Below are 16965 nucleotides of genomic sequence, written 5' to 3'. Positions count from 1 at the left end.
CCTCAGTTGTAGAAATACCCTCCCTAGTGAGGTGAATCTACTGACTTAGCAGAATCACAGCACTGTAGAGTTGGAAGGGACCCTGAGGATCATCTAGTCCAACCCCCTGCAATGCAGGGATATGCAGCTGGTCCATACAGGGATCGAACCTGCAACCTTGGCGTTATCAGCACCATGGTCTAACCAACTGAGCTTCAGGAGTGATTTGAAAACGTTTACCCTGACATTTGGTGGCTGAAACATACTGTTCCTGGCAACCACAAGATCACCAGATGGAATAATACTTTTAACTGACATTGCTTTTAGAATGTTTTGACTGTTTTAAAATGTTTCTGTTTTGTTTCTGTTTTAAATTGCACATCTATTTGCCACCCTGGACTCCTTTGGTGGGGCTGGGATATAAAATAAATAAATAAATTGCGAGTTACCAATTCATTTGCAGGTGGGATTTGTTGTGCTCAGAGACCAGATCCACACATAATGCTAAGCTATACCATGGCTTAGTCCTGGATAGTGTTACAGTAGTAGAACTGGGCCATGGACTTCTCTGGGAACATGAAACACTTGTTCATTTCCACTAAACCATGGTTTGGCTTAGCGTAGAGTAAATTGCAGGCCTCAGAATACTGGAACAGGAGACTGGACCAGATTTCAAACAAGTGATTTTGAATGTTATTGACTGCTTAATCAGGGGGAAACATAAGTACACGAGAAGAGCCCTGCTGGATCCTGAATTTGTCAAATCCTCTTTTAATGCCATTCTGAAACTATCCCCTGTTTCAGATATACGCTGGTCTTTATGAACAGAAACAAAGGAGAAAATGTTTGGATTTCCAACTGAACAAGGATAGTTTAGTTTGTAGAATGGACACAGTTGGAGCCAGGTGAGGAGGAGGAGAAGCCAGATAGATAAGGACAGATCTCCCAGAACATTCTGTCTCCAGGAATTGAATCGCATCATGATCAAAGGCCTAGGCGTAAATAATTTGCCTCCCATCCACTTTCCAGAACAAAGACCATCTCTGTCTGAATATTTAACCTTTGGCAGTTACAAGCTCGGCATTTTCTATATACAGAAACAGCTATGTCCCCTCCCCTCCATAAACATCATACAGGGCAAAGAGGCATTGGGCGAGATAATGGGATCAGTGTGGCGTGTCCCCAAACTCAATGCCCGACGAGGCCTCTAGATCATAGCTGTCAACTTTTCCCTTTTCTTGCGAGGAATCCTATTCGGAATAAGGGAATTTCCCTTTAAAAAAGGGAAACGTTGACAGCTATGCTCTAGATTGAAAAGAACATGTCCAGGGGCTGCCACTGTCAGGCATCTATAACATATGAAAGCTACACCAGTAAGATGAGCAACAACTGTTTTTATTGCTTGGCTTCTGTTGTGCAGTTTTTAGTCTGGCATCCATCTTGGAACCACAGGATTCGAGCATGCAGAATTCCACCTTTACTCAAGAAACACTGCTGCCTTTTGGCCACTAGGTGGCAGCCACACAAACGCATCTTACAGCATCTGCAGACGCCTGCACTACAATGGAGGAGGTACAGTCCTTTGTCAGACACCAGCACTGTGGCCCCTGCTATTCTTTTCTAGCCAAGCAGGTGAGCGGTAACAAAAGCAAGGAAAGAGGATAAGAGTGCAAGGAGGAGACCTGTTAAGCCAAAGGCCCAACACACTCAGCAGGGCGGCACCAAAAGACGGGCCTCCCAATTTTCATCAGGGGATTGTTGGAGGGGCGCAGGTGGCACTGTGGGTTAAACCACAGAGACTAGGACTTGCTGATTAGAAGGTCGGCGGTTCAAATCCCCGTGACGGGGTGAGCTACCGTTGCTCGGTCCCTGCTCCTGCCAACCTAGCAGTTTGAAAGCACGTCAAAGTGCAAGTAGATAAATAGGTACCACTCCAGCGGGAAGGTAAACGGCGTTTCCATGCACTGCTCTGATTCGCCAGAAGCATCTTAGTCATGCTGGCCACATGACCCGGAAGCTGTACACCGGCTCCCTCTGCCAATAAAGCGAGATGAGCGCCGCAACCCCAGAGTCAGCCACGACTGGACCTAATGGTCAGGGGTCCCTTTAACTTTACTTTTTCCTTTACCAGAGAGCATTCTTGATCAAGGGCCCTCCACAATCTGGACGCAGGGACATGTTGTCATCTAACAACAACAACAAGCAGAGCAATAAGCCTGCATGAAATTTCTCTGCGTCCAAATAACAGTGGCAGCAAAATTGGGAGAGCACCTTTAACCACCAGTTTCGATGCCAGATTAAGAGAGAGCAAAGGGGGACATGTGCCCCTGGCAGCAGATTGGGAGACAGTGGGTAACAAGCAGTACCCCGCTCTGAGCTGTGTGGGTGACAAAGCGGTAGTCCCGCAAAGCAGATTCTCTGCCTCTGAGCTATAGACCTTTCTCACCAATCCTAAGTCAAGTCTTCTATATCCTGTGCCTCCCTCCCCAAGGCATACTGCTAGGGACTGTAGATTTCACCCTAAGCCTGAGTCACCTCCCTATTTCCCCATGTATCATTATGGGCTGGGCCCATTGCAATTCCTTTTAGCATCAGTTCAATAGACTGCGTATGAGGCTTCCCCACTCTGCAGCAGCAGCACCACCTTTTGCCCTGTTGTCGACTTGAAAGTACTAGCCTCTCTCTGGGAGAAATACAAAAACAAAAACTGAAAAACCCTTGATGACATGAACAACTCACATCTGTGTCAATTTGTATAAGCATAAAATTCATCAGAATAAATCAAGAGTGGAATGCTCTTAGCTGACAGCTCAGTCAAGCTTGCTAGATGGGTAGCTTTATTGATTCCCCAGCAGTTACAAATAATGCTGTTTAAAGATCTCCGCAGTGCATCTGTCAAGTCTGAAAGAAAATCACAGATATATTTCAATTGAAGGGTCTTACACCTGAGCATGCACCCCCACCTACTTTTCAGTCTCCTTAAAAGGTAAAGGACCCCTGGCAGTTAAGTTCAGTCGCAAACGACTCTGGGGTTGCGGCTCTCATCTCATTTTACTGGCCGAGGGAGCAGACGTTTGTCTACAGACAGCTTTTCTGGCCAGCATGACTAAGCCGCTTCTGGCGAAGTGCAGTACACGGAAATGCCATTTACCTTCCCCCCAGAGTGGTACCTATTTATCTACTTGCACTTTGACGTGCTTTCGAACTGCTTGGTTGGCAAGAGCTGGGACCAAGCAATGGGCGCTCACCCCATCATGGGGATTTGAACTGCCAACCTTCTGATCAGCAAGCCCTAGGCTCAGTGGTTTAGACCACAGCGCCAACCGCGTCCCTTTCAGTCTCCTTAGCTCTTTGCAATTCTGAATGCACTCAACGGCTTTTGTACCAACAAAAAAAATCTTCTTTAATATAAATATATATATGTATAAAATCAAGGAGAGAGAGAGAAAAATAAATTTGCTAATTTGTTTAGACATTGTCTGTCAGGAAAAAGTGCCCATTGGAGTGAAAAGCTGTTTTATTAGGCTTTCTTGACTGTGTGTAATTATGGAGTACTAGAAAATGAATAAAGATGAAAATGTGGGATGAATAAATCACACTGTGTATATTTTGGGCCTGTAATGAGTTATTAAATTTCTTGAAGGTTCTAAAGACAAAGCAGAGGGTTCATCCAGACATGCCCATGCCCTGCTGCCTTCTCCCAGGAAACCTCCATCTTTACTGCTGGATTGGAACAAACATCAATCAAGTTTTCCCCAGATTATCATTTGCTCCAATTTAATACTAAAGAGCAGGTTTTCCTGGGGAAAGCATGGGGCAAGAGAAAAACCAATCAGACTTTGTCTACAAGCTGGGGGTGGTCACATGTTACTCAACAAATGTATAGTCTCTGTACACAATAGAAGAGCTGCACAAATGAACAAGCATACGCTTTCACACAGTGTGCAGAGACCGTTTGACAAGAATCCATTGCCTAGTAAATTATGACCTTGTAAGAATTCCCATGCTGTGTCGAACCAAAGGCTTGTTTAGTTCATCAGTCTGCTTCCATTTTTCTTTTCTTTTTGTTGCATCCCTCTGAAACACTGAAGACCTGCCTCCCCCAAATTGGTGCCTTCCAGATGGCTTGGACTTCAACTCCTCATCTGATGGGATTTGTATTCTAAAGCATCTGGATGGACCAACTTGGAGGAGAGCCTGATGTAGACATACAGGGCTGAATCCAGAGGAAGTTATGGGCCAATCCTAAAAGGGAGAGAGAGTTAGGGACCCAATCATCCACCAGTTCCAAAGCTTTCTTGGTTTGTTGTGACCAGGAACTCAGTGCAATCACGGTTCCTGATCACAGCAAGACTGGTAAGTATGTTCAGGGCTCGCTGCTGAAACATGGCATGATTGGCGATGGAGGAAGTGGGTTCTGCCTCCCGTATATTTGCAGGTTAATAATACCTGAAGGGACTTTAGCCACCTGTAGATCCTCTTGTTGGCATTTTTTTCTTCTGCTTCATGCCTTTGATCCTCATAGAACTGACTCTGAAAGCTCCATTTCTCAGACCATTGACCCGGCAGAAGCTTGGAAGAGTCAACAATTCCCTGATCTGTGAAAGTAGTCATACTTAGGGCCACTCATGCTTGGCATTATGCAAGGGCTTGGTGGTTTCCAAGTGATAAGAGAAGGGTGGCATGTTACAGGGTGGAGGAGGGGAAGCGCAAGGAGATGAATAGAAGAATTGTCATCTGCGTGAACACAGAAGAGCATTTGTCCTCTAGCTGTTAAGGACACCCCCAATCAAAATTCGGATATAACAAACGAATGCTTTATCTCATCACTTAAACGCTTTCTTTGGGTCATGGCAAGGCCAAACCTCATTTGCTTTTAAAAAAAGGAAAAGGAAAAAGAATCCTAGAAACCTTCTTTATAGCAATTTGCTCAAATTGTTTTATTTTTCACTATCTTTTAGGCGCTGTTGGTTTCAACATCAGAAAGTGGCAATGAGCAGTGCCATGTTAAGATCACGATAAAACCAACATCTATACCACGATTTAAAGTAAATTCAGAGCATACAAATTAAGAATAAGCCTGTATTAATCACCAGTGAAGGCTTGGAAGAATAAATGAGTTGAGACAATAGGGAACCGTCCCATGATCCCAGCCAGAGTTTGAAATGGTCGCCGTTGTCAGTGGTAACAAAGACAATGAACACAGCCTTGGAACAAAGGGGTGGTAAGAGGAACAATCAGCTACACCACCATGATGTAGGAAAATTCACTGATCCACGATTTAAGGAAGTTGCACAAGGAAATGGAAAGCTCTCTTTGCTTTTATTATTAATATTTTGTTTTTGTTTTTGTTGTTGCTTTAATAGGAATACAGTTGTATTCCTTGGAAGTCAAATGGAATCCATTCCGGAAGTCCGTTCGACTTCCAAAACGTTTGGAAACCAAGGCATGGCTTCTGATTGGGAACCCGCAGAAACCACGTCAGATATTCAGGTTCCAAAGAACAATTGCACACCAGAACACTCACTTCCGAGTTTGTGGCATTTGGGAGCCAAAACGTTCGAGTCGCAAGGCGTTTGACGTCCAAGGTACGACTGCCCTCCTGGCCAATGAAAGGTAGGTCTAGAAAGATAATGAATAAGTAAATAATAATTACTCCCTGCCTCTAATTTTCCAATAATTGTATGCACTTTTAAGGTGGGGAGGGGGGAGAATGTAACTGGATCCGCAACACAGTGTCGATATAAGATCATGGTGCCTTGAGCTGCATTTCAGGTTTTACAGAACTTGTTCCCTAAACTGAAAGGGAAAAGAGAATAAAAGGGAGGACAGGAAAATATATTGCTAATGGCATGCTTACCACTGCCAGGTCTAGGTTTCAGGAGTTGAGTGTCCCTCATCCCTGAGTAGGTCCCCCGCTTCCTCTAGGGATGAGGAAGAATTTGTTACATTCACATTTTAATGTGCACTTCTCAGACTAGGAGAAAATTGGTTCTGTTCACCTACCTAATTCACTCTTCTCAAAACAAGGCACTAAACAAAATGGCCCTATCCTTTTGTGATGCCGTTCTCCAGCCATAAATGTGTACAAAGATACATCTATTGGGGGAAATGTGCACAGAAATGCAAATATGGGTGAAAATAGCATACAAAAATGCATTATGTTAAGGAACATTCATTGCATGCACATATGTATATGTATATGTATATGTATATGTATATGTATGTTGTTGTTGTTTAGTCATGTCCGACTCTTCGTGACCCCATGGACCAGAGCACGCCAGGCACTCCTGCCTTCCACTGCCTCCCACAGTTTGGTCAAACTCATGCTGGTAGCTTCGAGAACACTATCCAACCATCTTGTCCTCTGTCGTCCTCCTCTCCTTGTGCCCTCCATCTTTCCCAACATCAGGGTCTTTTCCAGGAAGTCTTCTCTACTCATGAGGTGGCCAAAGTATTGGAGCCTCAGCTTCACGATCTGTCCTTCCAGTGAGCACTCAGGGTTGATTTCCTTAAGAATGGATAGGTTTGATCTTCTTGCAGTCCATGGGACTCTCAGGAGTTTCCTCCAGCACCTTGATGCTTTTGAATTGATGTATATGTATATGGCAAAATCATACATAAACATGTACATAAAAATACTAGTGAATTTTTTTGAGGCCTTAAAAAACAAACAAACCACCAACTGGTGCATACTTGGAGTGAACTGAATTTTAAGGCTGGGAAAATGAGAAACTGAATTTGATGAATCCATCCATCTCTACCCCAGACCTAGAGATTTGCAAATGGCTTCTAATGTCTCATCAGAGATGATGCTGCCCTGTGCCAATCCCATTAGTGTCAGCAGATACACAACTTCAGATGAAATATGGGGAAATCTAGCCCAATTTCTTTTTTTGTTTTATTTCCCTTTTCTGACTCACCGTTAACAAGGGACTTTTGAAGTTTTGGCATGGAAGGAAATAGTCCCATTAACTAAAACTGACAAAAGGAACGGGTGTGCATTCACTGGGGGGTATGACTCAACCTTCTGCCTTCCTAACAGCTGCTGCAATATGATGTGAGAAGTGGAGATGATCAGAAACATACAGAAAATTGTGTTCTTTTTTCCCCCTAGTGAAGATTAAATACAGGGAAATATTGCAGCTGCGTGCAGTCTGTTCAATTCTAAAAGAAATTGTTGTTGTTTAGTCGTTTAGTCGTGTCCGACTCTTCGTGACCCCATGGACCAGAGCACGCCAGGCACTCCTGTCTTCCACTGCCTCTTGCAGTTTGGTCAGACTCATGTTTGTAGCTTCGAGAACACTGTCCAACCATCTCGTCCTCTGTTGTCCCCTTCTCCTTGTGCCCTCCATCTTTCCCAACATCAGGGTCTTTTCCAGGGAGTCTTCTCTTCTTATGAGGTGGCCAAAGTATTGGAGCCTCAGCTTCAGGATCTGTGCTTCCAGTGACCACTCAGGGCTGATTTCCTTAAGAATGGATAGTCTTGATCTTCTTGCAGCCCATGGGACTCTCAAGAGTCTCCTCCAGCACCATAATTCAAAGCATCAATTCTTCGGCGATCAGCCTTCTTTATGGTCCAGCTCTCACTTCCATACATCACTACTGGGAAAACCATAAAAGAAATAACCCAGGACAAATAAGAGGCAAACAGTGTGGAAATGCTAATCCAACCAGTCTTCTTGGACTTCCTCCTTTTGGTCAGATTTTCCCCCCTAGACTCCATATGAGAATATAAGAAGGGCCTGCTGAATCGACACATCTAGACTGAATTTACATGACAGTTTATTCTGTTTTCATGACTTTCCCCTAAAGTTCCACATAATATTTGAGCTTTCACATTATGCAAGAAGCCACTTCTGGAACTACAGTGAAATTTATTTGTTTCTTTATTATTGCATTTACAGCCCATCATTTTCTCCTGGAGCTCAAGGAGGCACACTCTTTTTTCATTTAATTCCCACAACAACCCTTTGAGGTAGGTTAGGCTGAGAGGCAGTGACTCTGCCTCCCTCTTACCTTGGAAGGTCTACCTCCCTTCCAATTTTAACCCAGAGAATTTCTAAAACCGACTTTCAGTTGGCACACGTGGAACCTGCCACACTTGTAAGTTTCCATCTTTTTTCTTACAAACGAGCATTAGTGGGTGTGTATGTTAACGAACAACACAGCCCCTTGGTGCCTTTTTTTACACTGCGATTGAATCAGTATACGGACTGGTGTACAATGCTAAACTGTAAGGAGAGGTAAAAAGACACACATTGTAAAGCCTTAGTAAAGTGCACACGTGGTGTTCTGGATGGGCAGAATTTTGTCCACATTCATACTCAATATCCAGTCTAACTGATAGGTGTGATTTGCCTCCCAGAATAAGCTTTTAGACAAATGGCAGCTTTCATTTGCCTAAGGAGGGAGCCACTTTGAATAACAGGGAATAACTGGGTTCTCAGCTGCAGTAGTGCAGACTGGAGAAACTTCCCCCACAATTAAAGGGCTGAGCTGTCATCATTCAGAAGGAAGACGTTCCTGTAGAAACCCTTAGATTCTTGCTGTAATTTTAGCACCTTTGCTGTCAAAGCGAGATTTCCACTTAACAGCTTTTCTCCCTCTCAATGGATATAATGAATTGTTCAGCTCCGATTCTGTGAGCTCACAATTTCCCTCTTGATATTCAGCTGTGATGTGCATTTTTCTCCAGCTTTGGATGGCTTATGCAGGGGGATCTAGGTTATTATCTGGTCTACAGTTTAGGTATTTATAGATTGTGCCCATCTCTTTTTCTACTTCTAGATGGAACAGTTCTACAACTGAATATTATGTAAGTTCACTTAAAATTCTGGTTGTTGTATATGAGCAAAGCCAAAGAAACCACCATCTTTCCCCGGTGAGACTTATTGCAGCCTTCCGACTTTCTGCTTAATATTAGCTGAGCTTTCGTGTCTCTTTTGTAACCTAATTATACACAGCTTAAAAGCTATGTTGTTAAGTAGTATATATAAACTGTTGAAATAAAATAGAGCTTAAAGAAAAGTAGGGGAAAGGTAAAAGTCATAGAAGTGTAAACATGAGTACTTTAATGCCTGTAATCTAGATATGCTAAAATCTGACTCATTCAACAACTGCTGTCCACACCCAGCTTATGTGATGCTTGTTTAGATTTCTCTTGCATTCTGATTCTTGGTTTTTCTTTCAGGTACTCCCAGGAATTTCCATGGCTCTTATTGGTTCTCACAGATGTCCTGAAGGACTCATAGAGGGGTTATAGGGACGAAACCACTGTACCTGCTACACATTATAATGCACTTTATATGTGTAGCCATTTGAACAGGTGTTCTGTGCATAATATTCTCCATCTGTCCCACTAGGTGGCCTTGCAGAATCATTCAGCACCTCAGTAGCTCATCTACTGTATACCAGGCATGTCCAACTCTCAAGAGACTGCGATCTACTCCCAGTATATGAAAAAAAAACCATTGTCATTGGAGGGAGAAGGAGCGTGCATGGGGTGGGTGGATTCCCCAAAATTGTTTTTTAGGCGGGAAGTACCCAGAGTTGTTGAACTTTTTCAGGGGAGGATTGCACAGAGGTTTTTTTGCTCCCCCCCCTAACTTTTTGTACACAATAAGGATCCCCGCGATCTACCAGGATCAGCCAGGGATCTACTAGTAGATTGCGATCTACTGGTTGGACATCCTTGCTGTATACAATAGACCTTGACCACATACTCTTGGGTTGAAATAAACGACAGACGAGTGACGAGTGTCATACGGGAGGCATCTCTCGAGCATGTCTCAGAGAGTCCCTTTTATTGAATATTACAGCATTGCCACGTATGTGCTTGTTGCTGATTGGTTAACACAAAGACAAAGCAAGGGTTGCATATAGGCTGCATATAGACATTAATCATCAATAGATTAAAGGTTGGGAAAGGAACACAGAGTTAGACAGGTATGAAAACCTCCTTGTTAAACGGTTACTATTGATTGATATAGCAAAACTTAAAAGGGCATAACCATCGCATTCATAGATGTGGTCAACCATGCATTAAGAACAGGTCAGGGAACTGAACATTCTAAGGTGGGTTTGTCAAACGTATGTGCAGAAACAAAACTTCCCATCAACATACAAACATAAGAATAGCCTGCTGGATCAGGCGAACGGCCCATCTAGTAACCTCACCTCAAAAAGGAAATTGTTTCCGTACACATGTACAGCCCACGTCTTTAGCGCCTGCATGGGCTGGGTGTCGGGAGCACCTTGTCTGACCTTCCGATCACAGGAATGTAGGAACAGGTACACAGCATTCCTGAAGAATGGGTCCTGGTGCAGTGGACTCATAATAGGAGTTTATAAAACTATGCATGACATAGAGAAAGTAGGCAGAAAAAGGTTCTCTCATAGCACTAGAACTCATGAACACCCAATGAAGTTGAATATTCGAAGATAAAAGAAAGTACTTTTTCACGCAGCACATAGTCATACTATGGAACTCGCTCCCCCAGAGAGCCAGTGTGGTGTAGTGGTTAAGAGCGACAGACTTGTAATCTGGGGAACCGGGTTCGCGTCTCTGCTCCTCCACATGCAGCTGCTGGGTGACCTTGGGCTAGTCACACTTCTTTGAAGTCTCTCAGCCCCACTCACCTCACAGAGTGTTTGTTGAGGGTGAGGAAGGGAAAGGAGAATGTTAGCCGCTTTGAGACTCCTTCGGGTAGTGATAAAGCAGGATATCAAATCCAAAACTCCTCCTCCTCCTCCTCCCCCAGGAGGCAGTGATGGCCCCTGACTTGGATGGCTTTAAAAGAGGATTAGACCAACCCATGGAGGAGAAGGTAAAAGGTAAAGGTAAATGACCCCTGGACGGTTAAGTCCAGTCAAAGGCAACTATGGGGTGCGGTGCTCATCTCGCTTTTCAGGCCGAGGGAGCTGGCGTTTGTCCACAGACAGTTTTCTGGGTCATGTGGCCAGCATGACTAAACTGGTTCTGGCGCAACAGAACACCGTGATGGAACCAGAGCACACGGGCTATCAATGGCTACTAGCCGTGCTGGCTATGCTCTGCCTCCACAGCTGGAGGCAGGCAGCAATGCTTCCAAATACCAGTTGCTCCCCATGGGAGGGGAGAATGCTCCTGTGCTCATGTTTCTGCTCCCTGGTTTCCCACAGCCATCTCATCAGCCACTGTGAGAACAGGATGCTGGACTAGATGGGCCATCAGGTATTACACGCTTGGAGCATTGCATGATATAATGAAACTGAAATATACTCGGAGTCAAGAGTGGATTTCATGCTCTTTATTCAGCTCATAGTGGTGAGGAGGAATGGAAGTTCCCCCAGGATGTCTGCTTTATATACATTGTTTACACATTGGGCCCCATGTGATTGGCTAATTCCGGGATTCTCCTGTAGGCCAATCAGGTTGTGGATTCACTTCCACCTGGAGCTGGATTGGGTGGCTCCTGCGGACCAATCATGCTGCTGCATTGTTCTAGGACCAATCAGACTGCTGCATTTTGGATTCTATTCAACTCAGTACATAACAGAAACAAAAGAGTCAAAGAAAAGTAGGGAGAAGATAAAAGTCCTAGAAGTAGAAATATGATGTGCTAAATCTATATATTTAATCTAGATATGCTAAAATCTGACTCATTAACTCTTCAGCAACTGCTGTCCACACCCAACTTATGTGATGCTTGCTTAGATTTCCCCTTCATTTTGGTTCTTGGCTTTTCTCCCAGGTAGTAACAGGAGTACTGTACTCCAAATATGGTTGTACCATAGATTTGTACTACAGCATTATGATATTGGCAGTTTTATTTTCAGTTCATTTTCTAATGATCCCTAGCATGGAATTTGCCTTTTTCACAGCTGCCACACTGGGTCAACATGCTCATTGAATTACCGTATTTTTATGTGTATAATATGCCCCCTGTGTATAAGACTATTTGGGGGGAACTCAAAATTAATAAAATAGAAGGAGATTGCCCACAGATGTTGAGCTTGGGGGGGGGGGGAGTTAACGAAAATTGCTCACCCACCTGACCAACACTTCCAATCTCTCACACGCATCACATAGGCCTTAAATCGTCTGCCTGCTCGCAACCAGCAGCCTCCAGTCACCAGCCCAATTGCCAAAGCACCAGCCAATCAACAGCAGCCCTTGTCACAGCCACCAATCAACAGAACAATCATCGCTGAAAATCTCCTGCTCACAGCAGAAACCAATCCCCCATCCCCACTCTGCACTACTCATGTATAGGACGACCCCAATTTTAGAGATTATTTTATCAGAAATTAACATAGTCTTATACACAGAAAAGTATGGTATCTACTATGACCCCAAGGTCTCTCTCCTGGTCTGTCAATTGAGCCTGGTCTTGGCTGGGGAAGGCGGGGTATAAATAAAATTACATAAATAAATAAAATAATAGATAAAATAGAAGGGGAAGAAATGGAGGCAGTGAGAGATTTTACTTTCTTGGGCTCCATGATCACTGCAGATGGTGACAGCAGTCACGAAATTAAAAGACGCCTACTCCTTGGGAGAAAGGCAATGGCAAACCTAGACAGTATCTTAAAAAGCAGAGACATCACCTTGCCAACAAAGGTCCGTATAGTTAAAGCCATGGTTTTCCCGGTAGTGATGTATGGAAGTGAGAGCTGGACCATAAAGAAGGCTGATCGCCGAAGAATTGATGCTTTTGAATTATGGTGCTGGAGGAGACTCTTGAGAGTCCCATGGACTGCAAGAAGATCAAACGCATCCATTCTTAAGGAAATTAGCCCTGAGTGCTCACTGGAAGGACAGATCCTGAAGCTGAGGCTCCAATACTTTGGCCACCTCATGAGAAGAGAAGACTCCCTGGAAAAGACCCTGATGTTGGGAAAGATTGAGGGCACAAGGAGAAGGGGATGACAGAGGACGAGATGGTTGGACAGTGTTCTCGAAGCTACAAACATGAGTCTGACCAAACTGCAGGAGGCAGTGGAAGACGCCTGGCGTGCTCTGGTCCATGGGGTCACGAAGAGTCGGACACAACTAAACAACAACAATGATCCCACTACCCACTAGAAAGGTATCCTCAGCATATGAGGATACACTAGCATCCACCAAGGAATGGGTACCTTCTAAGGGAATAGAAGGTGAGGTGATGTTATCCTTTCTCAAGACCTTCATTCTCCCTGACAGCAGGTGAGCTGTCATTGTGGGAAAGATATCCAGCTATCATATCCATCACTCACTTTTCCTCTCTAACACTTCCAGTTCCGCCAGGAGCTCATTGCACTTCTGACATGCTCACAACTTCTGCTCCAAAGAGAGACATATGGCAGAGGGAGCTTGGAGTGTTTTCCTAGTAGTGTAAGACCAATGACATCCTTATTTTGATCCCCTAATTTGCCAAGTAGTAACAAACTCTAATTTCACATTATTGCAATAGGTTGTTGCTGGTTATTAAGAAACATTACCACATACATATTACAACAGACATCTCAAGTGTTCTGAGAGGGAGCACCTAAGCTTTAAAACCAATAAAAAATCCCATCAAATTGCCTCCCTTCCACCTTTAATGAGGGTGGTTCCTACAGTAGCCTTCTGTGATTGCCAAGTGATATTTAAAAAAAAGGTTGGATGTAAGCACGGACCAATGGTACCAAATAGTATGGGAAACAGCTCTACTAGAAAAATTAACTAATAAACTGAAACTGACATGGGGACAAACAGAAGAAGACGCCTTCACCCTGGTATGGGTCCCCTTTATCACATACACAGCCCAACAGGACAATGACAATAATCCACCAACAGCATACAAATCAATATGGCTAACCTGATCCAAAACACCCACCCACCTCACTCACACACAAAAACAAAGATCACCACAGCCAATCACAAGCAAACAATCACACCCTAGGCCAACCCCAACCTCTCTCACCACCAAAGGAACACAAGTGAACAACACAAGCAACGATGACACCAAACTCTACATACATTAAACATAATAGAAACACCGCCACCCGACCCCACCCCCATCCATCTTCCCTCTCTCCACCCCCCCCCTTTCTTTTTTCTTTTCTTCTCCCCCTAATGCCTCAACAAATGAAATGGATTTGTAAAAATGTTACATGGAAAAACAACAACGAGGCATTACACTTACTTCTGTAAAACAAGAAAATCCTTAATAAATTTTTTTAAAAAAGGTTGGATGGACATCTTAACACAAATGGGACAAATTGGTCCCCCCCCCCTTTGATGCAGGAGCTTTTCTCTAGGCAGGATGGAAGACTGGCAGATGTTGGGGAACTACTGGGAGAAGTATTTAGGACTTTACATGCCAATCACAGTAACTTATATATTTGGATCTGGAGCCAGCTTGTGTGAAGTTCTGTTTGTGCACTCTTCTTTATAGTTACAAAAGCATCATTGTAAAGTCTACCCAGTGTAAAGTCTATGGATTAAGAGATATAGAATAAAATAAAGTCTATGGATTAAGAGATGATATAGAATAAAATATATTATATGTTAATTATTGGAAAATTATTATTTCTACTACTAATAAATTATTATCACTATGTTAATTATTAGGAAAGAAGAAAGGAGGCACATTGTTTCAATTGGCTCTGGAGATTGTAGAAATGTGACTGAACGGTGTTGCTCTAAGAGCAGTTGGAGAACCCCCTAAGAAAATTGAGGAGAGACTGACAGGCCTGCGAAGATTAATGGGCAGACTTTAAGAATGCTTTGTACAGAAATGTTGAAATGGCGTCTGTTTGTCTGAATATGGCTCTTGGAGGAATGGAAAATTCACACAGGATATAACAACATTTGTTTTCAACCCGCTTGTGGACACTATCAGAGGTCACAAAGAAAGGAATATATGATAACAAGAAGAAGATGAGGAAAATAATAAAGTGAAGATTGGACAGAACTGTGAATATTAAAGCAGCAGCAAGAGAGATGTTTGGATCCCTTTCGGAGCTCGAAGCATGGGTACCCCCAACAAAAATTTAAAAATTTGGCTTTGTAATTTGGAATTAATGTGATTTGATTGGTTTGTTAATAAAAATTATATTTTTAAAAAAGAGCAGTTGGAGGGAGGGAGAAGATTCAGTTAGACCACTTATAAACTGAGGATTTAAGGAAACGTGGGAAATCCTTGGAATGTGATGAAAGGAGTAGTCCATTTATAAATTGCAATAAGGTCCGTGTCTTAAAGGGAAAGTAACATGGGGATTAGCTACTGTAAAGCAGCATTTTGTCCTGTTTTATATAATCTGCTTGGTTTGGTCAATTTTCTGCAGAATGCTATTAAGCTGTTGCTCTTATTTAAAATACACCATTGCTTATTCAGTGTGGCTTGGCCAATTCTTTTCCCACATTGTAGTTGTGGGGATGATCAACAATTTTCACAGTGCTCAACAACCAGCAGTGCAAGGTACGGTGCAAGAAAACAGAAGGAAATTTCTCAAGTGGTGACAGCAGGCTGGTTAATAGCAGCTTTAGACTTTTCGCTCTCACAGGCTGACATATCATTAACTATCACCTTTATGAAACTTAAAGGACTCTAGGAGTAGAAATCACCCTTTGGCTGCAGTAACTGTGAGCATGGCAGGATGCTTAAAAGAAGTAACTTAAAGCATGAGTAGGCAACTTCTTCATCCTCAAGAGATTTCATAGGATCATAGAATCTTAGAGTTTGGTTTCATCTGCAAATTTGATGAGCATCCCTCAATTCCTTCATCCAAGTCATTTATAAATATGTTAAACAACAACGAGCCCAGGACAGAACCCTGTGGCACCCCACTTGTCTCTTTTTCCAGGATGATGAGGAACTCTTTGGGTTCGATCAGTCAACCAGCTACAAATTCACCTAACAGTTACCTCGTTCAACCCACATTTTACCCGTTTCCATGAGAGAACATCATGGGGGACTCTGCCAAAACCTCTACTGAAATCAAGATACACTACATCCACAGCATTTCCCTGATTCACCAAGTTTGTTTTTGAATATTTGATGCGTTTCTAGAGCATATTACCAAAGTCTTCAGTCTGGCTTGGCGGTCTATAGCAGACCCTCACAGTAAGGTCACTGTTCCATTCTCCTACAATTTTTACCCATATAGTCGCTACACTAATCTATACAGTCTCTCTGTCTATAGCATTATTATTATTATTATTACTATTATTATTATTTCTATACAGTTCTTCATTTGAGGATCACAGGACAGTTTACAGTATAAAAACACAAAAATATATAACATAGTAACAAGCATGGACATAGCCAAGGGGAGGCAGGGGCAGCAGCTGCTCACCCAAATCAATAAAATTCAATATAAATTTATAGCAAACTGAGGTTCTACCCTCCCCCCAACAAAAGGCCTGCCCCCCCTAACAAAAATCCTGGCTATGCCCATGGTAACAAACAAATACAACAGCCCCCTCAATAATCTATCTGACGACATTTGCAAGCTGATCTGTGCTATGCTTTAGAACATAAAAATGTCAAAGAGTTCAAAGTTTCTAGGGCAAAAATGTGCAAGCTGATGGAAAAATGTGATTCATTTCTGCTCCAGTTAGAATTTGCTTGTGCTAATTGTTGAAGCGATGCATCTCTATAATGTGAACAATGGATTTAGGTAATTGTCTTGTTAGTTCTATTTCCTTCCTCCCTAGTCTGGAACTATGGGGATAGAGAACCTAGCATTAGCTGTGGAAATGTATGAGGCTGGATTTGTTACTAAATAAGTACTTTTGATGCTTTTGAATTATGATGCTGGAGGAGACTCTTGAGAGTCCCATGGACTGCAAGAAAATGAAACCTATCCATTCTTAAGGAAATCAGCCCTGAGTGCTCACTGGAAGGACAGATCCTGAAGCTGAGGCTCCAATACTTTGGCCACCTCATGAGAAGAGAAGACTCCCTGGAAAAGACCCTGATGTTGGGAAAGATGGAGGGCACAAGGAGAAGGGGACGACAGAGGACGAGATGGTTG

General features: G+C 43.1%; 1 protein-coding gene across 1 annotated transcript; it reads left to right on the top strand.

Moving 5' to 3' along the window:
- Window positions 1-1542: 1542 nt before the first annotated feature.
- LOC310657482 (uncharacterized protein) lies at window positions 1543-15150 on the top strand (the record flags this gene model as incomplete). The annotated part of the gene is made up of 6 exons (XM_083398078.1): window positions 1543-1611; window positions 4206-4335; window positions 5346-5595; window positions 8770-8797; window positions 9173-9484; window positions 14558-15150. The coding sequence occupies 5 exons, from the start codon at window positions 1543-1545 to the stop codon at window positions 9242-9244; spliced, it is 549 nt and encodes a 182-aa protein (XP_083254204.1). The 3' UTR covers window positions 9245-9484; window positions 14558-15150.
- Between the last annotated feature and the right edge of the window lie 1815 nt (window positions 15151-16965).

This window comes from Podarcis tiliguerta, assembly GCF_965153285.1.
Source record: "Podarcis tiliguerta genome assembly, chromosome: 9".
Classification (NCBI taxonomy): domain Eukaryota; kingdom Metazoa; phylum Chordata; class Lepidosauria; order Squamata; family Lacertidae; genus Podarcis; species Podarcis tiliguerta.
Note: the sequence above shows the minus strand (reverse complement) of the source record. Positions and strands in the feature narration are given on the sequence as shown.